The sequence below is a fragment of the Eublepharis macularius genome, chromosome 11 (assembly GCF_028583425.1).
Source record: "Eublepharis macularius isolate TG4126 chromosome 11, MPM_Emac_v1.0, whole genome shotgun sequence".
Lineage (NCBI taxonomy): Eukaryota > Metazoa > Chordata > Lepidosauria > Squamata > Eublepharidae > Eublepharis > Eublepharis macularius.
Window position 1 is genome coordinate 27684462 of NC_072800.1, and position 22626 is coordinate 27707087.

Here is a 22626-nt window from a genome sequence, read left to right on the forward strand (position 1 = left end):
GCCCCAGCTCCCAAGCTGTATTGTTCACCGCTCTGAATGGGGCACTAATCGGTCTAGAAGAGCACTATATAAGCACAGTTATTGTTATTAAAATACCCATTGATCTTTGAGGATGTTTATGTACTTTTAAATTACCTGCATCTTGGAATCTAACTGATGGTCAGTAAAAGTGGACCCTCCATGCCCTTACTGTAGCTAAAAAATTACAACATTAGAGAGACAATTGCAAACCTCCCATAATTCAATAAATGGAAAAGCTTTAAAATTTATCTGTATTTGAACATATGGCATATAGACAACTGCAAATTGACTTATTTTTAGATATTTGGAAACCTTTTATGGATACTAATATGTAGATTTCTCACTATTGTCATATGTTTATTATGCATGACACTTATTAAACTTATTAAATTTGTTCAATTGATTAACAAAAATGTTAACCAAAAATATGGATATTAAAAATTGGGAAGAATTGATGAAGATAACGGGTTTTAAGGTTGAAAAAAAGGTAGAATATTTAGGTACCACACTGACAGGAATGAATTGTACGCTATTTCAAAATAATTATGCTAAGACACGGAAAGAAATAAAAAAAGATATGTTAAGATCGGATGGAGTACAGTTGTTTCCTTTTAGGGAGAATATCAGCTATTAAGATGAATGTTTTACCCAGAATGTTATTCCTCTTCCAGACAATACTTGTGTTAACTTCAGATGTACTATTTAAACAGTGGCAGAAGGACATTAAGAGGAAGAGTTAAATATAAAATTCTACAAGATGCGAAGGAGAGAGGCAGCCTAGGATTACTGGATTTGAAAGTTTATTATGCCACTACATGTCTAATGTGGATGAAGGAATGGATGCTTTTGAGAAATGACACTGGAAGGTCATGGCCTGAGACTTGGATGGCATGCATATTTGTGGTATGGTAAAGTAAAGGTCAATGCAGACTTTAAAAATCATTATATTAGGAGAGTCATTTTGAGAATTTGGAATAAATACAAATTGAGATTATCACAGAAGACACTGCTTTGGATTTCTACACAGGAAGTGTTTCATAGAAGGGAGACGACTATCAAACAGGGATGGTTGACCTACAGAGACTTACTAGAATTCTCACAAGGAGATTATAAATTGAAGACAAGGGAGGATTTAATAGCTAAAGGTTATAAATGTCAATGTTTTTTCTATGCTCAACTTCTAGTAAGGTTTAAATTAGATTTTAAAAAATTTGGAGCTTTGACTATGAAAAGACAGAGTTTGAAAAAGCTTTGTACAAATGACAAACATGTTATTTCCAAAATGTACAAATTGTTATTGAAATTTGAAATGGAAGAAGAATCTGTGAAAGATTGTATGGTTAAGTGAGCTAAAAATTTTGCGTATAACGTACCAATGGATCAGTGGGAAAATAAAGGAGCTCAAATTTACTTTTAAATAAAATTTCTGTAAAATGATGTGTCGATGGTATATGACTCCTGACAAATTAGCAAAAAACGAGTAAAGCTATGTCAAACAAATGCTGGAAATGTGAGCAACATGAAGGAACACTTCATCAGGTGGACTTGTCATAAAGCTAAAAAAATTTGGTCAAAAATTCATATGATAACACAAAAAATATTGAAGATTACCATTTAAACCAGAAGCTTTTTTGTTGGGATTAACGGGCAAACAGTTGGAAAACCAACATAGTATTTTATTTTTATATAGGATTACAGCAGCTAGGCTTTTATATGCGCAAAAGTACAGAATTGCCTTCAATTGAGGACTGGATTATGAAAATAACAAACTTAGCAGAGATGACACTGAGAGATCTCTGTCTTTTGGTGCTACACCTCTGAAGATGCCAGCCACAGCTGCTGGCGAAACGTCAGGAACTACAATGCCAAGACCACGGCAATACAGCCCGGAAAACCCCCAACAACCAACCTTAGCAGAGATGGCTAAACTTACAGCTCTGATCAGAGATAAAACATTGTCTATCTTTATGGCTAACTGGAAACCCCTTATTGACTTTCTGCATGAGACAAGGAAAAACGAACTGATGTTTTGTGGTTTTGATTTTTAAGAAGATAAATTTGGGAAAAATAAATAGAAGTGGGGCAGTATTGGAAAAGGTAAATTTTGGAGATAGTAAAATTAAAAATAAAATGTTTGTTAAAATATGATAGGTGTGGTAGAGAAAAATGGAAAATGAAACTTTTTTTATTTTTAATTTGTCTTTCTTGCTCTTTTGTACTCTTTTTTCTTTACTTCTTTTCTTTATTTCTTTGCCCTTTTTATTGGGCTTTTAATTCTATTAATAAAATGTTTTTTTAAACGTTCAATTGAAAAACAAGACACTCATACCAGTTTCTTTTCAGTAAATACAGGCATGCTACAGTTTTTAATATTAAAGAATTTCTGTATAAGAAATATGTAATATTTGAGGGAGTCTTTTGACATCCAGGAACAAAAAGTGAAACCAAAGATACAGCGCTTTACCACATCATGACGTTGAAATTTTCTGAATACTTGGATATAATTACTGTTAGAGAGGGGATACAAGGTCTGATCTAGGTAAGTTAGTGATGTGCATTTCATATGGATCATCTCTAAATATAACTGGTTTTTCTTGATTCAAATATATAGTAAAAGTCAACAGATTCAATGTAACAAGTTGCACATTTAAAATCCATACATACTTGTAGCTCTCAACCTGACGACAAGAAGAGACAGTAATGAAGGAATCTGTCCGTGAGCTATAGGCTAGTGGACCAGGCAGAAGGAAGCCTGGTAGAAAGCGGCCAAAAGAATAACTTTCTTGTTCAAACAACATGAGCATTCCATCCATAGACTGTATACAAATCAAATCTCGACCTAAATAAAAAGAAAACAAAGCAGTCTATGTAAGTGCATAAGTCCAAAATTTTATTTTGCATAAAATTTGACCTGAATTGTTATTGAAACTAATTATATAATTCAGAACATCTATATTTCTTGAATGCAAACTATGGAATTACTAGTGATCCCTTGATATTTAATTTAGGGATTAAACCCAATATGACTAAGTAAAGCAAAACCAAATTAAACCAACTGTCCAATGCAGTGGTTTACAACTCTTCTGAAACATATTTTTGAGTCAGGAATTGCTATAACATATCATTATATTCAATAAAGCACTCATCCCCTATTCCTGATAGCCCAAAGTGAAAAGCAGTAATTTTTTAACAGTGACAAAATTCAAAAGCAAAACACGTATACTAATTAATAATTGTAGTAACAAAGAAAAAGTGGTGTGCCTGAGGTTAAGGTTTTGAGATTTTGCAGAAACAATGGAATATGTTTACTAAACCTAATGGTTCCACAGAATCCCGAATGAAAAACTCTGTTACAATTGCCACTATGATATGAACGGCACTGAACACTATCTAAAAAGCATTTTTACTACATGTTTGTCCATCTAAACAATAACAGAAGTATAATGAACCCTTAACAGCAACCACTCACTGTAACTACTATACTTTTGTCAACAATGGAACTGGTCAAGCAGCACAAACGTTTTTATAAGTTACTAAACATTCCATATAAACAACCTTGATGAATCATGACAAACAAAATGCTCAGAAGCCTGTAGCTAAAAAGCGAACTTGCTGGTTCAAATCTGTACCCAAAATGAAGCACCACAGTTACGACGTTTCTTCTCCATGATGTCGATGAACACCTGGCTGAAAAAGATAAATCAGCTGCTCTAGAAATTTCTGAAGTTGCATAGCCACCACCTTCTCTAACACCTTGTCAAAAAAGGCCAGATTCAACACAGATCTGTAGTTGTTTAGATCACTTGGATCCAAAGGTGATTTTTTTCAATGAAAGACTAACAACAGCCTTTCAATAATGGAAAGTTTCTATTAAGGGCTTAGATGTCTACATGAAAATATAATATTTATGAGCAATCTTCCCCAAAAGATTTTTAACTCTTAAGTGGTAAGAGTATACACACTCGCTTTCTTTTTTCCAGTCTTTATCACATGCTTCCTACATTATAATACAGAGTTGCACAATTTGGCTTGAAAAGACTAGAATTCCCTTCCTTAGAACAACCACAACTCCATCATCATCCAGTCAGTCATATCATATAATCACAGTCAACTAAAGGTAGCATGAATAGGAAAGAAACATAAGTGTTACCGCCTTTGACCTTTTAAATTGTTTTTTTTTTTAAATAACTGACAAAAAACAAAAATATAGCTCACTTAAAAAATTCTTAGCAAGGTTTGATTTTTCTCTATAATCTCGTGTCAATATATTAGCCAAATTTTTTCTGCTTTATGAGAGAATCATAGTGCAATTACAGAAGTATAATATTAATGAAACAAAAGGAATAACATATAGTTCTAAGTAACTCTTAGTTAGCACATCAAACTTTTCCAATTCAAATAAAACTGCCTTTTTGAAAAGAAAAAAACCATCTTTCTTATTAAATGTAAGGTACATTATCTCAAGGTGTAAAAGTTCTTTTATTCTTTTACTGACTGTTGATCGGAAACACATTTCCATTATACCAAAAAACTTTAATAAAAAGAACTAGCAGCTGGGGTTAACAAAATCGTAAATCAACATATTAAAAAGTATTTCCATCACTTTTTAAAAGAATCCTGTTTCCCTTATTAAACATGAAACAGAATGAAACAGCACATTAATCATGAAATTCAAAGGAAGTCAGGTAGCCAATAAAAATTAATCTTTCATGTTAACTGTATTTTTTTTTAAATCTACAATATAAATGCATTAGATAAACAGTACCAAAACTGTAATTCCATCATATCAGGTAAAGAAAATTCAGCCAAATCTACTACTTTTGAACAATAAAAACCATACATATTTAATCATTAGACTGTAAACTCCCAAATGTTAAGTTTCACTAACAACTTACATTTTATCATTTGTTCCCATCACAATTTATTTATGGAATTTTGAAGTTTAATATTTCCAAGTGGTGGTAATTTTAAGACTTTCCTATTGCTTTTTGTAGTAAATCCTTTCTAGGAAATGAAAATTCTTCACAGTTTAAGTCAATTAGCAAAATAATACTCTGTAATACTTCCCATTACTAAATTAACTAATTTTAAACAGAATTATAGGTTTAACATGTAGAATTTTAAAACTTTTTCTGAACAAACCAATTGTTTTAGAGCTAAGACTTTCTTTAGGTAAAAAAGGTATGTATTTTAAATTATACAGCAGGATATATGACTTCTGTACAGTCTAGATTTTACTGTTTATAACATTAGAAACAGATCATTTCGTGTGGTATATATACACTGCAATAGCAAAATGTGAACATTCTTTATAGTTATTATTTATCTAGTCTAAAAGAATAAATAAACAATAAAATCCTTTATTTATTTCTAATAGTTTATCATTCTGGGAACTTAAATTGATTCAGTCATGGTTGAAGTATACATTTGGTGAGTTGTTTGAGTTCCATTTTTCACTCAGTAATGAACATATGTCCAGTGATATTCATTCAGAAAGTCATCCATGGAATCTATAAAATACTTTTATACTAATACTACATTTATACAAATCACACTACTAGCTTATACTTTGTTTTAATTGTCAGGGTCTATTTTACCTGCTATGAATATTGCCTTTAAATGTCTGTAATATTTAAAAAGTCTAAAAGCTTCACTCTCTCTCATAACATCAGAATTTTGTGGTACCTTATTCAACAATATCATCACAAGAAGGACTTTCTATTAAACACATTCCACTCACTCAATCTAATTGGAAACAGCAAAAAAATATACGTCCGTAATGATTTTAAGCAGGGTTTTTTTTTCCCAAGGGGAATGTGGTGGAACGGAGTTCCGGCACCTCTTGAAAATACTCAGAAATAGTGTTTGAAAATAATATTATTTCAAAGAATCCCATGTGCTTCTTTCTCATTTCCCTCTTGAGAGTTCTGCCACCTTTTTTCCCAGAAAAAAACCCTGATTTTAAGTGTGTGTGTGTTTAAATGCATGGTGTGGTACAGATGAAGAATGGGGGTGAAAGAGAAGGATAAGTGAGTGAGATGACTGGCTGGTGACTGAGAGTGTGGGCAGAGTGAACTGTTTATAGTTACTGAGCAGAGAGAGAAACACTCAGTGTGGGCAAAACAGGCAAGCTGTGGGCAGCCCAAGGGTGTCTATGCATTTTTGAGAGAAATATTGATTCTAGTTCAGTTAGACAACCTGTGTGCAAGCCTGAACTTTGTGTGTCTGTGTGAGAACATTCATTTTGTCCAAAGCAGGCAAACTGTGTGTGCGCTTGAGAGAGAAAGTTTATGTATATCTGTGTGACTGAGCCTATGAAAAGAAACTTTAAGAACTGAGAACTATCTTTGAAACTATAAAGCTTAAGTAATAGTGTGAAACCAATACGCTTCTTGTAAAAATAAAAGGGTTTTTTTTTTCCATCCCAGAGTATATGTTATTCCTACATTCCATTCCTTTCCTCGGGGCCACATAGTCCCACAAAGGAGCCTGACGCTTGAGCATGTTATTAAAGGGAAAATTTAAATTAACTACTTTGGAATATAATTCCTGGTGAAAGCAATCTACCCAGAGGGTGTAAGAAGAGGGTTAAAGGCAAAATCTAACTGAAAAATAAAGAGGGTCATAACAACATCTAATTGATATAGCAACAAAAAACGGTCTACTTGAAAAGTCCAAGTTGGAAAGCAAACTATATCAACCTATTCCATGGGTTTTCTATTTTCAGCTCAATTACCTCTCCAGGAATATAAAACTAAAAGATATAATGAAAAGATTGAAAATAGAGCTAGAATAACTGCTAGACACAACTGACTTTGTCCACAAAGGTCTAACCTCCAAAATCTATAACATACTCATATAAACAAACAAAACAAAGAATATGACATCACAGCTGAAATGGCAACAAGATTGCAAAACTATAATGTCAAACAAAGAATGGGAAGAGATCTGGTCATCAAAATTATTTAATTCTTCAGTTATCAGTAGGGCTGTGCTATTCGGGTTTTGCTTCGGATAAAGATACCTGAAGCGGACGCGATTCGGCAAGCTTCAATATTCACGAAGTGGGGCCAGCGCTTTGGAATACCGAAGCAAAGCTTTCCGAAGCATTTGGAAATGCTTCAGAAAGCTTTGGGGCTTGCTTAAAGGGCCCCGCTGCTGCTTGCAAGCAGTGGCAGGGGGCTTTAAACATCAACCCCCCCACCTCCTCCACCTACCTTGCGGTGGCTCTGGGCTGGCTCCTCTGCCGCCGCCGCCCCCGCTGCCTGAGCCTGCGGAGTGGTGGGGAAGGCCAGAGCCACCTCCTTTGGCCCCTTCCTGCCCCTCAAATGGCCGCGGCGCGGTGACAGCATGGCGGCCTTTTGAGGGGCAGGAAGGGCCAGAGGAGGGGGCTCTAGCCTTCCCCCACCACCCCACAGGCTCGGGCAGTGGTGGGGAGGTGGCAGAAGAGCCCGGCTGCTCCAGACCACACTGCCTTGTGCTGCTGCCGCCCAGCTAATGACCCTCCCACCGCCAGGTAAGTGGGTGGGGGTTGGAGGGGTCTCCCCAGGGTTGGGGTGGGGGTGGAGAGGTCTCCCCAGGGGGGTGGGGGGTAGAGGGGTTGCCCCAGGGAGGGAGTGGTGGTAGGGAGTTCCCACCTTCACTTCAGTATGCTCCAAATCTTCACGGAGCATATCGAAGCGATTCCCAAACCCTGAATCCGAAACGGCTTGGTATTCCGAATCGGTTTCCTGCTTTGGGTAAACCTGAAGCGGGAATACCGAATCTCCCCCACCAGTGCACAGCCCTAGTTATCAGTACAAGACTTCAGACCACAAAATAATACATCACTGGTGCCTTACACTACAAAAATTAGCCAGAATATCTTCAACTAGATCACCTTTGTGTTGGAAAAACTGTGGAGAACTAGGCTCGTTTGCACACTGTTGGTGGAAATGTAAATACATTGCAGAATTCTGGGAAACTGTATTATACCAAATGACCCTTATAACAACTTACTCCATACTTAGATTACTGGCAAAATCAAGCACTACCTAGACAAGAAATGCTATCCTTTTAGTAGCAGCAAAAACTGCTATAGCTTCGAGATGGAAGTCACAGATATCACCTAACTTAGATACATGGTTAGAAAGATATGGAACAACTAATAATGGAAAATATAAACAGACTACAACCATCAGCAAACTCCCCTAAAACAACAAATTTCCTAGAGAAATGGTACTCATTTTTAGAATACTTCTTCAGAACAAAATCACCTTATCAGACAATTATCTATTTGGAAATCTAGCATAAAACAACAGAAAGATATAAGTATAAATAAAAAATCTTGTACAAACCTTAGTTTACAATGCCAACAAGATATCTAATTTGGGTTAAAACATAGCAAAATCTAGTATCTAACATTATTATAAAATAAATCAGCTGTTCAAAGTTCTCTATGTATAATTGTTACCGATACCATTTTATGTTATTATTGTATGTATAATGTTTGGAAAATAATAAAAATTTTATAAAAAAGAATTTTGTGACACCTGATAAAACTGATTGGCAAAGTCTTAGGATAACAAAAATAAGTCTTCAATGTACAGAAATTAAGTGCCATAAGATTCAATGACGTCCACTGATTTAGAAAGTTTATTAAAAAGATTAGACAAATTCATCAAGGATAAGTCTGTTAGTCATGATAGTTAAATATGAAGTTCATACTTGGGGATGAGGGGGTTGGGAAATAAAGTTTTCCACAGATTCACTTTGCCCAGGAGGGGCAGATTAGACCACTGGACAATAATTGGCCACATCATTTTTTGTCTAGGGATGGTTTTGAATTATTCTGTAATTAATGGCACATACCCCTAAATAACATTTAATCCTTTTTATTTTACCTTGAATTATCTGTTATTCATAGATATTACAATTTAAGACTCCTCGTTATAGTGTAGGTATTATGTTATAAACTAAAATAAATTAAACATTCATACAAAATTAAATCATCATATTTAGTTCATTGTGCTTCCTTTGGCCTTTTGTTTTAAATGTGAACAAAATGAATAGGGTATTGTGCTTTGGTTTTAAAAACAGTCTTCCAAACACAAGGCCAGAAATTTCTTTTTCCAAAAGCTTTTCAGGATTTCCCAGTGACATATTTATAAAGTGAAAACATAGTACATATAAGTTTGCTGCAAATCAGATGGAATCACTTAGACCATACCACAGAATTTCAAGAACCTCTGCCGTAAGTAGCTTTACGTCATCCAGAAAACGACCTTAAACATCTAAGGCTAGTATGAGGGGCACACACATGCATGATAGATTAAAAGATGTGTATCACCCCCCCCCCCCCAAGTTTCTAGGATTACGGCCTTAAACACCTAAAAATATTTGAAGATACTGTATGCTAATGATTTTCTTTAGTTTCATGAACACACTATATAGTAACAAGGAATAAGTGCTATATTGGTGTTCAGACTGAATTCACATGTTCTTGAAGTAACTGCACCAGATATCTATTTTGTTTCAAAGTGAAACTTACTTCCTGACAAAACTGTTTCCAAACTACTATTGGGGCCACCCACACCGAAGTCGAAAGGTATCTATTGCCACAGACACAGCTAGTTACCATCAAGGACTAGCCTTTCAATAGCAATGAACAAGCCATCATCTGGATATGAGAAATACTTGATGCTTCCAGTGGCTACAATGTTTTGTATACACAGTAGTGTATACACAGGGCTTTTGCTATAACAGATTGAAATAGGGGCATTTCTCATTCTAGTTTATTCAATACTAATATAATTAAATACATTTTCAGGAAAAAAAAGCTTGAAATCTAATCAGATTGGGAAAACAAGTATTCTAAAGCAGAGGGTTTTTTTTATAAACTAACAATTAATTTAGTGGCCACATCATAAGATGGATGTGTTACGTTTCATATCACTTAAGCAAAAAAAGGGCAGTTATATTTAATGCACCGTACACAATGCAGGTTATTTACATGCAATGATAACCTACTCCTCTGTTTAGCTAATTTTTGCCACTCTATACCCTGTGTGACAACATCAAACTAAACCGATAGCTTAAGGTACATGAAATTTCATTGGGGGGGGGGGAATGATAGACTCCCACTACCCTTCTCCTAGCCTTTTATTCACAAATTCAATCATTCAACACCCATACCCATTGTCTTCACTTCCTCCCACTCTGTTCACCTGATGGTTTCTCCAACCAAGCAACCTTTACTCCATATATTACTCTGTCACAGCAAATACCTTGACGATAAATAGAAAGTCAAGGAACAAAATGGTCTGAACCAAGAGGAGAGTTACTGGCTTTCCATATTCAGTCCAACATAGGTTTTATCAGAACAAAATCTAACCTGCCAGATATTCAGGAAAGGAACATTTTGCTTCTCTTCCTGCTAATTTATCAATATAATGTATTCCTTCCCCAAACCCAGTATCTGACTGAAGTAGATGAAGCACTAGAAGAAATCCTCTCCTCTCCCACCCCTCCAAACCATCTCAGCGGTTTTCCTGCGAATGTGAGCAACTGAGCAATTGCTCAGAGAATTGACTCCTCTGCTCATAGCTTCTCAGCTGAAGCTTACAGGTACTAACCTCTCAGGTGGGCCCACTCTCCCACTCAGGCAGCACCTGCAGGTAGGCCCTATAGGGATAGAGCAGGGATAAAGACTCATTCTGCTTCTCTCCTTTTGTCCTGGCTGTGGCTGGCTTGGCCCCTGGAGCGGAGCCAGAGAGCACCTGCAACAGCCGCTGGCTCTCTAGCGGGGAACAGAGCCACGCTGAGCAATAGGACCCAGTCCTGACCTGTGCAGCCTGAAACTGTTGGGATCCCCTCATCCCCAGAGAGAGGAGGAGGAGAGGTAGCAACACTGTGCAGATCTTGTCGATTTGCCCAAGGAAACTGGCAAATAGACTCTCAGGCTACTGAAGTTGCATGTACGAAGTTATTAAGGTGCCAGGTTTGCCATTCCTGAGCTTCTGTCTAAATGAAAGGGGTAGATGAGCCACATGTTCTTTGTGGACATGGAGGAAGAATAGAAGTCTATGAGAGACATACTGCATTTGGAAAGCTTTGTGGTGTTTTGTAATTGTCTAGAGCATGATTGTTCCCAAAGTTGTATGGTGTTAGATTTCCAGGTGCTTTGTATAGGGTAATGGATAACTCTCTGAGCTGAGGGACTTGTTGATCATCATAGCAAAGCAGCCTTGAGGAGGAACTGCAGTCTCTTAAATTCAAAGGGGTTCTCTGATGGTATGAGTGGTATGCATGGTATGGATACTGACTCGCACCACCACCACCCCTGAGCACTGCCGGTGAAAAATGTGGCCTCGATGTTCCTGTGGAGGGCTTTCACTTGCAGTCTGGTGCCATTGGCAGAGTTTGGGTGGGTTGAGGTTCCGGAGCAGCATCACTGAGCCCCCACACTGAGGAGAAGGTTGTGGACTGGGAAGCCAGGAGGGTTGAGAATGTTGAGAACTCCATGTGGTAGTGGGACCACATCGTACATTTGTACCACTGGAGTCCACAGATCGGCACTCCATTTCTGCCCCTTCAAGGGAGTTAAGTTGTGTTTCATTAATGATGGCAGCCTTGTCGTTCTTGGGGGTCAGAATGGCATGCTTGCACCACCAGTCCATGGACTTCTCCATGATAGTGGCAATATCACAGTATATTGTGGCTGTTAGGTCTGCTAGGGTCTTCACTACAGTGCCCCAGGCCTGCAGGGATGGTCACCTTTCCCTTGGACTCGGACTTGCTGGGTTACTTGGCCACTGCTGCTCAGTGCACCACAGAAGTACGATGTGCATATTTCTTTGCCACATCTCTAAGTTGCTTCCTCCTTTTAGCATCAGTATATCTTGCACAATGTCTGCCAGGAAGCTTCTTGGGGGTGGAAAGAGATGATGGCTGCGAGAGGTGTGAGGTGGAGTTGGACTGAGGGAGAGGTGGTGTGGTGGTAATGTTGCCAGGTCCAAGTGGGAAATTACTGAAGATTTGGGGGTGGAGCCTGGAGAGGGTGTAGTTTGAGGAAGGGGAGAGGGCCTCAGTGGGGGATGCCATAGAGTTCACACTTCAGAGCAGTCATTTTCTCCAGGGGAACTGGTCTCGGTTGCCTGGAGATCAGTTGTAATTCTGGAGATCTCAAGCCACCACCTGGAGGCTGGCAACCCTATGTGGTGGGCACTTTGGCAGGTTCATGTGACAGCCTCACATCAAAATGGCCCCTCGAAAGGTTGTGCACCATTTCCCATGAACATTTAGAAACTCAGGTTGCCATACTAATTGTATATGAAGCCCCCATTCAGAAGTCTTGTACTGTCCTTTCTTCAACTGTCTTTGACCTGATTTTTACCTCAGAACACAGAGTTCCACATCTGACCAGTCAGAGAGAGGGGGGTGCAAGCAGGCAGGCCCTACAGTAGGGTTGCCAGGTCTAGGTTGGGAATTCCTGGAGATTTTGGGGTTGGAGCCTGGATAGAGTGGTGTTTGAGGAGGGGAGGGGCCTCAGAATCGATAATAATATAGAGTCCACTCTCCAAAGCAGCCATTTTCTCCAGGGGAACTGATCTCTGTCACCTGGAGATCAGCTGTAATTCTGGGATACCTCCAGCCACCCCTGGAGGCTGTAACACTACACTACAGGGAGATTGGCAACCCTAGTGAACTTTTAGGGGAAGACTGGGACGTCCATTTTATCTCAGGACACATTCAATGACTCCCTTAGCAACTGTTTAGAATGTTGGGCTGAGCCCCAATCAGCCGCATATGCAAATGACCTTGAAAAGCCAGCCCAATCAGGGAAGAGTGGCCGAGCTGGCCAGTTGGGAGAGGGGGGGGAGAAGCAGGCTGCAGCCTGCCAGCCATTCAGGGAAGCTGTGTCCCTATGAGAATACACATTTTACCCTTTAACCCCTTAGGGGGCGAATTTCTTAAAATCCCTTCTAAGCAAGCATGAGTGACAGAGTGAGAGAAAGGCATGTTCTTGGGGGCAGTAGAGGTGATGGCTGCAAGAGGTATGAGGTGGAGTTGGACCTGAGGAAGGGGTGGTGTAGTGGGCACTTTGGTAGTTCATTTGAGAGGTTCGCACTGAAATGGCCCCTAGAAAGGTCATGCACCATCTCCCCATGAACATTTAAAAACTCAGTTGCCATACTGACTTTTATATAAAATCCTTTTCAGGAGTCTTGTACTGTCTTTCTTCAACTGCCTGCAGTTTCCTTTACCTGATTTTAACCTCAGAACACAGAGTTCCACAGCTAACCCATCAACCTGCCAGCCACACAGGAAAACCAGGCCCCACAGGGTGATTAGCAACCCTAAAGGGGAAGACTGGGAGGTGTATTTTTACCTCAGGACATATTCAATGACTGGTGGTCATTGAATGTGTCCTAAGGTACTGTATGTGTCCTGCATACTGTTTAGAATGTTGGGATGATGACCAATCAGGGCCACATATGCAAATGACCTCAGGGAAGCTGAGTTGGAAGTTGGGGGGGGGGAGCAAGCCTGCCAGCCACACAGGAAGCTGTATCCCTATGGGAAAACCCCTTTTTACTCCCTTAGGGGGTGAATTTCTTAAAATCCTCTACATCACAAAAGGAACATTCTCCCCAAATCTCACGTTTCTAGGTCCAGGGTTTGGGCTGGGCGTTGATGAGTCAGTCAGGACACTTGTCTTTATATTTATAGATGAGCTTTTGTGAGTCACTGTTTAATTCTTCAGATGAGGTAAACAAATTTAGAATCCTTCTTACAGGGCAGGTTGGGCGGCGTGGGGATCAAGATCAAGGATGAATTCTTTCACGAGTCTTTCAAGTGCAGATTCATTATGTGGGGAAAAGAAAATGTAAGAATGATTCTCTGGTTGATTTCCATACATATCTGAAGAAGTCATCACTGACTCACAAAAGCTCATCTTGAAATGTGCTAGTCTTTAAGGTGCCAGTTGGCGTCTGCAGCAATGGACTAACACAGCTACCCTTTTGCAATCAGCATTAACATATTCATTTTTATACATAAGTGTACTCTGATTTTTGTGGCCCTTTCACCTAATGGGACCAGATGGTCTTGGACAACTGGTTTTTATTGTTAATTTGCTTTGACTGTAATCAAAATGTATTACATGGTTTTTGGTTTTGGATTCTACAGAGGCTAGAAATCAATGGGCTTAGATTGGAGTTACTTTGTACAGGATTATACTGTAAATCTCTCTGCCTACCTGCTGCAATCTTGCTGGAATAAAGAAGGCTAGCATGTGCCTAGGATGGGATGCAGACCCTAGCACATATTCTCAGATATATTTATATTTGTATATTAAACAGTTGGGAAGGAGAAGTATTAATAACTTTGCATTCAGAGAAATTTAGCTTGATTTTAGAAACTATGTATGAATGACTGCTTGCATTATTGTTTCCAAGCAAAAACAATACAAATTAGTTTGTAGTTTGTTTGTATGTTTGTAGATTGATTTTTTTTTAAAAGGAGGCACACTCAAAACTTTAACACAAATTATTGTTTCAGCTCACGAATTAGATTTTTGGCTCACAACACTGCACAGCTTAGAAGGAATATTGCATCTCACGGCCCGTTTCATGAACAGAGTTCCCAGTGGTTTATTCTTTAAATAGCAGGGGTGTGTGCTCTCAATCTGGACTGGGCCTGCCTGCTATACTCATGGTGCAGAGGATCCAACTTTAAAAAAATTGAAAAATGGTTATGAAAAAAGCACCAACTACCATTCTTTTAAAAAATAAAAATTTAAACATACTCATTACCTCAAGAGCAGCAGCAGCTAGGGACATATCTTTTAAAATAAGAGGTTCCACTATGTCTTTCTAAAGGCTAATAGAAACAGGACATAGCAAACAAAGATGGGCAAATTGTTCTATAAAATCTGTGCAGTAAATGAGGAAGTCTGATTTCTTCAAGTGAATGACCATACTTATCAAGCAGATAGTACAGTCAGTACAGAGACCTGGACTGGCCACATCTTAAACTGGAAATGTTTTGTTTTTTAGTTTTGTGTTACAGCACAAAGAGAGACTAGTAAATTTATCTTTTGAATAAAGCTTAGAAAAGAATGTTTGCACTCATGTTGCTTTGTTCATGTTTTCATGTTAATGGCTAAATGCTCGACTTCAGGAGCAAAAGAGCTGATAAATCAAAGTCCACATTTATATCATTACCTTATTTTCACAAAGGCAAAAGATACATTTAATCTTGCAACATAAAGCTCAGCTGATAACCTTTTTTCTGACTAGCACCTAATAAAAAAATCACCCTGCAAAATTGTGGAAAAGTAAACCACAGTCTACTTTTCTTACAAGTTTCCTGTTACAATATTGCATGGTTTTTACATATGTACTATTTCATTACTAAAAAGAATTCTTCCTCATAGCACCTTCTTTGTTGTAAGACTGAAACATGCTTTGCCTCCAGGCTGAACTATAATAAAAGTAAAACAGACTCAGACATTTGGCTAAGAAAAGCTAGCTTTCCTATAGCATTTCTTTCCCTTGTAATTTTTTTTCCTGTACAGGTTTTCTACTGTTTTAAAAATATAATTGTTTTTTATTATTTCTCTTTTGTTTTTCTGGATCTGTGGATTAACATAAAACAGATGTGTAATTCTGGAAGCCATTTTATATTTTTAAACAGCATAAGAATTCTTGTAATTCTTACAATACTACTTGTGCTATAAAAATGCAAGATCATATTCAAATGATGCTTGAACACCTGCCAGCTTGGCTCACTTCCCATTCAGGCAGACAATTAATTGATGGGCTGTTTGACTGTTTGTACTTACTCACAAGAACAGGCTACTTTCAATCACCAGATTAGCTGGAAGTCAGGCTCTTCTGATTTTCTATTTTGGAAACTTTGCTGCCCCCCCCAAAACTTTTCGAGATGTAGCAAGTTTGGGGGAGGGGGGAGGGGATCCAAAGCTCAACTGTTCAAGTTGTTCAGTGCAATCTGAATATACTAATTTGGTCACCACCTGAGAGCTAGTTTGGTGTAGTGGTTAAGAGTGCAAGACTCTAATCTGGAGAACCGGGTTAGATTCCCCACTCCATTTGAAGCCAGCTGGATGATCTGGGCCCAGTCACAGCTTCTAGGAGCTCTCTCAGCCCCATTCACCTCACAGGGTGTTTTGCTGTGGGGATAATAATGACATACTGTGTAAACTGCTCTGAGTGGGTGTTAAGTTGTCCTGATGGGCGATATATAAATCGAATGTTTGTTGTTGCTGCTGCTGTTGTGTTGAGCAAGGTAAGTTCAACTGCAGAAAAGATGAACTGTTCGCTGCGAGATTCACAGCATCCCTGCTGCTAAGCACGCAACACACACCATGTTTAGGATACTGATTTGGTTGCAGTGGCCTTTTGGAAAAAGCCCTTCAAGCATATTAAGTTCACACCATTTTTTATACATCATAAAGAAACTTTCTGCAACTTCAATGTTTTGGGTTGTAGCCTACAGGTGTTCCATAAGATCTGTTTCTCTGTCTTCCCACAGTAGCCTTATGTGACCTTGAAAAGGCATTGCCATGTTTCTCAAAATCCTGAAGTCATGGCAAAAAGTCAGTGGGTGGAGAGAAATTTGGGAAACAATTGAAATATACGTAATATTATTTTCTTACACTGGGCAGATCTATTGTACTGCTTTAACATAAAATACATCATTTAAAACTTACCATATAGCATTGTCCTATTTGGCATATTTATGAAACTTAAAAGTCAAAGTGCCTACAAGAAACATTTCAAAATACACAGTACTGAAGAAAGAGCTGCAAACTGGTATACCCTGTGCTATCTTACCATGTGTTTCTTAGTTTTTTCCATCTGAATGGGAGGAAAGAATAAAAGTTGAAAACAAAAACCACAAGTTCTGTAGTAAAGAAAACTGAGTTAGATCCAACTAGCTTTTTGGGTGAAGGTCACCAAATTCCCTCTGTCTCACATGGCTTTTGTACATGTAGGTCCCATGATTCTCAGCACAACCTCTTAGGTGGTCAAAGGGGACCCCCCACAGACACACTTTTCCTTTTTTCTAAGCAGAAAAGCTAGTTGGATTCAACCCTGTGCATTATATAGGTAGAAACATTCTCATACAATTACAATAAAACTATCAACATAGCTGGATAGCGAGTTCACCTTTATAACACTGAAAATACTGAACTCTTCAAGCATTAAAGCATATTGTTGACAAAATTAGTCACATTTAAACAATAATCATGCTTGGAAATACTAGCATTGTTTCCAGCAAAGCAAGACAATAAGCAACTTGTCTAACACAGACCTTTTGAGAAAAGATCTGCAAAGGCTGGCTGGCTATAGTGGCCCAGCAGATTGAGGGAGGGTATTGGTTTCTGGCTATCTTCACCAAGCAGGATCCAAGTAACCAGAGAGAGGCAAGTAACAGTCCACAAGCACAAAAGGCCTTGTCTTGCAGACAGAAAGAGGGTGGGGTCAGGAGGGTACCAATGAGAAGAGGAATCAGGTGACTTGCCCGTTCAACCTCTTCTGTCAGCTCAGCAGCATGTCCCCAGAATACAATCCCTCTTAATTCTTACAGTGGAGACAATGAAATCAAATCAAGTTTAGGATGCCATTTCCTAACAAATGAACCACTGATTATGACTAGAGAAATGCCTGGCTATGAGACATGAAGTCTGCATGTCTACAGCAAAGATCTAATATGGATAGGCTTGCAGAGCAAGATGAGGCAGTTTAACCAAACAGTGTACTATATTATAATCTAGTTATTTATAACAGATGTTGTATAGACAATATACAACAATGCAGGAAATGCTTTCCCTAATCTTCAAATTCTTGATTTTGGCTTTAAGCCTCATTAAATCCTCATGAAAGAAAAATGGCTACATTATTTATCTCACTATAGCTAAGAAATACAATGAAGGATACATGGTGTTTCAGTCTAATCAGTCTTGTCAAAGGGTTGCGTCTCTGGGCCTCATTATGAGAATTAGAAAAAGTAACAAGCAAAGGGCGTTTATAGTGAAATTTTGTTTATACATGCTCTATTCCTAGTATTGAGAGAGGGCTCTTTTGTATCATCTCCCCTTCTACAAGATGTTTTGCTCTCACAACCCAAGGTTTCATTATGAACTCTACTTTTTTGACTCGTATAAATTACTGTAGACCAGAGGGCAACAAAACTATCATGCTTTTTTTTGTATGTGATGTTGGCACTGCTCATAGACACATGGCAACTTTTCTGGACTGTCAATACTCATAATTTCTAGTCTGCCTGAAGATTACCAACCGATTCTTACATCTTTTCTTTGGTTTTAATTCATTTGTCTGCCTTTCACCTTTTCTATGTGTGGTTCAGAGAAATACACTAGTGCCCTCTAGTGGCTAAATATATACATATGTATGCAAAAAACACATAAGCCAGTCATCAGAACTTCCCTACCACCACCACGCACAGACTAATCGCATGTTCTGAGGCCAGGAATACAAGTGAAACAAAGCACAAGCATGCATGATGGGGTCCCTGGAAAACAAACATCTGCCAGGCACTCCTGCATATGAATAGAGAAGGAGCCCCTCCTGAAGAAAACAGGCATACTTGGAGGCAATCTCATCAACCATTTCCCCATTCAAAGCTCCAGAGGCATCATCTATATCACGAGTCCCCAACTTTTTTGAGCCTTCAGACACCTTTGGAATTGGTAGACACAATCACAAAATTGCTGCCACAAGAGGCAGAGCTAACTGCAAAATATCAAGGAAGGAGGTTATGCATAACTGTAATTGTAACTCTTTAATATTTCAGGCAGAAATACTGCTTTAATAGGATGCCTTTCCAAATGAATATATTGCTTTAAAGTATCTTCTTGCATACACGCATTCTTGCCTACCTTCAATCATGCAGTGAAGATCCTTGAGCTGTGATGGTAGATGCTGCCAAAGCAAAGTCTTTAAAAGTCTGCACAATCAACCAGATTTCCACTGGCTGACTAGGAGTCCTGCTGAACAAAAGACCCACTGGCCTTGCCCGCTTTCTAAAACATTTGGTGGGCACTAGGAAAGATATTTGTGGATGCCGTGGCATCAGCAGGCATCACTTTGGGGACCCCTGTCCTAGACTGGCCATAGTAATAGCTCTAATACACAAATGGATATGCAAGGCATACACCCAGGATACAATCTTATCAACCATCCCAGACCAAGACATTAATCCCATCAGGTCTTTGGTCCTGCAGACATAACGTGTGAAATGTCTTTCAACTGAGCAAGACCACCTACATTCATGCAATATCCCTCAAATCTTCCTGCCTGAATTCGAAAACAGTTGACTTAGAACCATTCCGTAAAATTCAAACTTTTACTCACCGACCAATCTCAATCAAGAGGGGAACGAAACCCTGGATAATAGAACTATGTATTCATAAAAGTAGCCCCAATTCTCCGGTTGTAGCTGGATCATCCCACTTACTATGCCTGTGACACTGTACAGGACTTTCCAAAGAGGCTTTGAGCAGGTCTCCATTTCCTCACCACTTTTCTTGCTTCAACCACTAACCTCCCATCGCTGCATGGAATCACTGATGTGTACCATTGATGTGTGTCTTTCATCTCCCACCACTGCACCCTCCCAGACTCCTCCTCCCATCAGGATCAAGCTTGTATGATTTCTTTCTCCTTTTGCTCCTGTAGGCATCCCCTTGTAGAACTCAGGTATCCCAGGCAGTAGGTTGTAACTGCATACTAGCTCGATGTGTCTGTCCGTGCACATACATTGTATTTGGCATTCATTCCATCTCTTAGAATCTTTTCTTTTTTCTGTGTCATTTTTCCAATAAACATGAATTTATTTTATTTTCCTGACCGTACTTTGTTAATTTCCCCTTGTTATTGAAGCATAGCTCAAGTTGGGACCCCTATATACACTAACCAGTTATCCTAAATATAGATTGCACAGCAGTGCACATGTTTCATTTGCCATGCAAGGGGGACATTCCAAAGAGAAGAGCCCTGCATGTGCTTTGGGCCCACTCTAGTTGGGAACCTCCTAGACCAGAGTGGTGGCAACTGAGAAAACCTTTGATTACTTCAGTGCTATTGGGAGAGGGTGAAGGAGGGCTCCTTGGAGGGGACATTCCACCTGTGGCAGGCCCCCATATAGCCCCTACTTTCCTCAACAAAATCTAGTATCTGAAAAATGCAGGCCTAAAACAGAAGAACCAAATCCAATGGCCTAGGGAAATATCTATCTAGTACATTTTGATACTGCCCTCCCTCCAAAGAGCTCAGGGTGGCATACAAGAGTCTTCCTTTTTTTTCAATCCTCACAACAACGCTGTAAGGCAGGTTAGAGGTTCTCCCACAAATTTCATAAAGTGGAAGTTTGATTCCAGTTTCCCAGATCCTCATCCATCACACTAGCACCCCACTGGTTCGTTTAATAAATAAAGATGACGTAACTTTTTGGTGCCGGGCTAAATAGATCTTTGTCTTTTGGTGCTACACCTCTGAAGATGCCAGCCACAGCTGCTGGCGAAACGTCAGGAACTACAATGCCAAGACCACGGCAATACAGCCCAGAAAACCCACAACAACCATCGTTCTCCGGCCGTGAAAACCTTCGACAATACAACATCAGGGGTCATTTCGTAGAAAAAGAGCTGCAGGAACTCATTAGCATAATTCATTAGCATAACTCATTAGCATATGCCACACCCCTTGGCATCACCGGAAATGTCTCATTGGCATAACTGATTTGCATATGCCACACGTCCTGACATCACCTATCCTGGCTATTTTGGACCCAATCCTGGCCATTCAAGGCCCCAAATGGTCCCAAAATGGCAAAAATGGGCTGAAAACGGCCGAAAAGGGGCCCAAAATGGTCAGGATCAGGCCGCTGCTGAGCGGGAGAGTGATCCACCACCTGTCAGAGGACCGATCCTGGCCATTTTGGGACCAATCCTGACCGTTTGGGGCCCAATTCTGGCCATTTTTGGCCCGGGCCCAAATTGGGCCCCAAATGGCTGAAAGGGGCCCCAAATGGCCAGGATCTGGCCCAAAAGGGCCGGGATTTGGCTGCTTCCAGACAGGGGATGGTTTGGCCCCAATTTTGGATGAAACCACCTGATTCAGGCCAAAATGGGCCCAAAACGGCCAGGATCAGGTTGGTGCCAGGCAAAGGCTTCCCCCACCAGGCACTGACACAATCCTGGTGGTTTTGGCACTCATCCCAGCCGAAATGGGCTCCAAATGGCCAAAAATGGCCATTTGGGGCCTGTTTGAGCCCTGACCAGGTCTGAAATGGCCCGGGCCAGGTTGGTGCCAGGCAAGGGAGAGTTGTTTCCCCTCCAGGCACCGACCCAATCTGGGCTGTCTCGGCCCTGATCCGTGCCATTTCAGCCCCAATCCAGGCCTAAATGGGCCAAAAATGGCCTGGATCAGGGATGAAACGGCCAGGATCAGGTCAGTGCCGGGCGGGGGAAGCTTCCCCCTTGAAATGTTGTTCCAGCACATTCCCCCTCGAAATGACCCCTGGACAACGTATATTCAGATCAATTGTTCACCTGGGATTCTATTTAAGCTAAATAAATACACACAATGTCACCATGTCAAGAATGGTATGGCTATCATATTACAAGAATATATTGCTGTTCGGCTACTCCATCATCCTCACAAATAGTACAAGGACAAACTAATATTCTCATCTCTTTTCCCCTAATTTCCTAAGCAGTTCTACTTAATGAGTCTTACTCGCAGGAAAAAGGATCCTTAGGAATGCACTGAATGTACCAATCCTTCCTCACCTGCCTCTGCAGTATCTAGGTCCTCTGCCTTTCCTGTGACTCCTATAACCCCGATAATAGAGAGAATCTACATTTATTACCAATAATTTACCATCTTTATGGATTATATAAAACAAGCTATGCTTAATTTAAAATTTACCTTTTATGCCTCCAAATGGCCCATAAGTCATGTTGCATGCTGTTCGCTGTAGATTATGTTCATACATAAGTTTGATCTGATATTGATTTCCATGTTCTGTGTTTCCCAAAGTTCCTATTAAAAGAATGACGTTATTACACCTGTAGCATCTTCCCTTCCTGAAAAAAAATGTACTGTAGAAGAGATCATACTATGATTCCATTGCATCAGAAAACTCATTTAGAAATCATAATTCCATCCACAGAATTAGATCCTATGTAAAACACTGTATAAAAAGGAGATCCTGCAAAACAGATTTCAGACAAAAAGTGACTGGATGTCCACAGCACTTAAAAAGATACAGCACAACATTTTTCTCACATAATGAAAATAAAACAAAAAAGATTATTGGAGTTCCATTTCACTTTTTAAAAAAGTATTTCATGTTATTCTGGTTTCATTCCCACAGCTCCATCACTACATTCTATTAGTGTAGCAAATGGTATTTGTATGAGAGGCAGTTGGCTTATTTATTTATTTCTTTTATACCTTGCCTTTCTCCGCAATGGTGACCCCAAACAGCATACTTTGTACTCCCCTTCTCCGTGAGCTAGATTAGACGGAGAAGGCATGACTGGCAAACTTCCATGCCAGAGCTGGTATTTGA

The 22626-nt window shown here is 39.5% G+C and overlaps 1 protein-coding gene across 1 annotated transcript in view; it reads right to left on the bottom strand.

Annotated features, from left to right (window-relative positions):
- Positions 1 to 22626, bottom strand: part of BBS9 (Bardet-Biedl syndrome 9) — a 309282-nt gene that overhangs the window by 276210 nt on the left and 10446 nt on the right. Inside the window, exons 6-7 of the mRNA XM_054991070.1 lie at positions 21981 to 22094; positions 2686 to 2860 (exon numbers count right to left, since the gene is read on the bottom strand). Of these exons, the coding sequence (XP_054847045.1) occupies positions 2686 to 2860; positions 21981 to 22094 (289 nt within the window). The remainder of the gene's footprint in view (positions 1 to 2685; positions 2861 to 21980; positions 22095 to 22626) is intronic.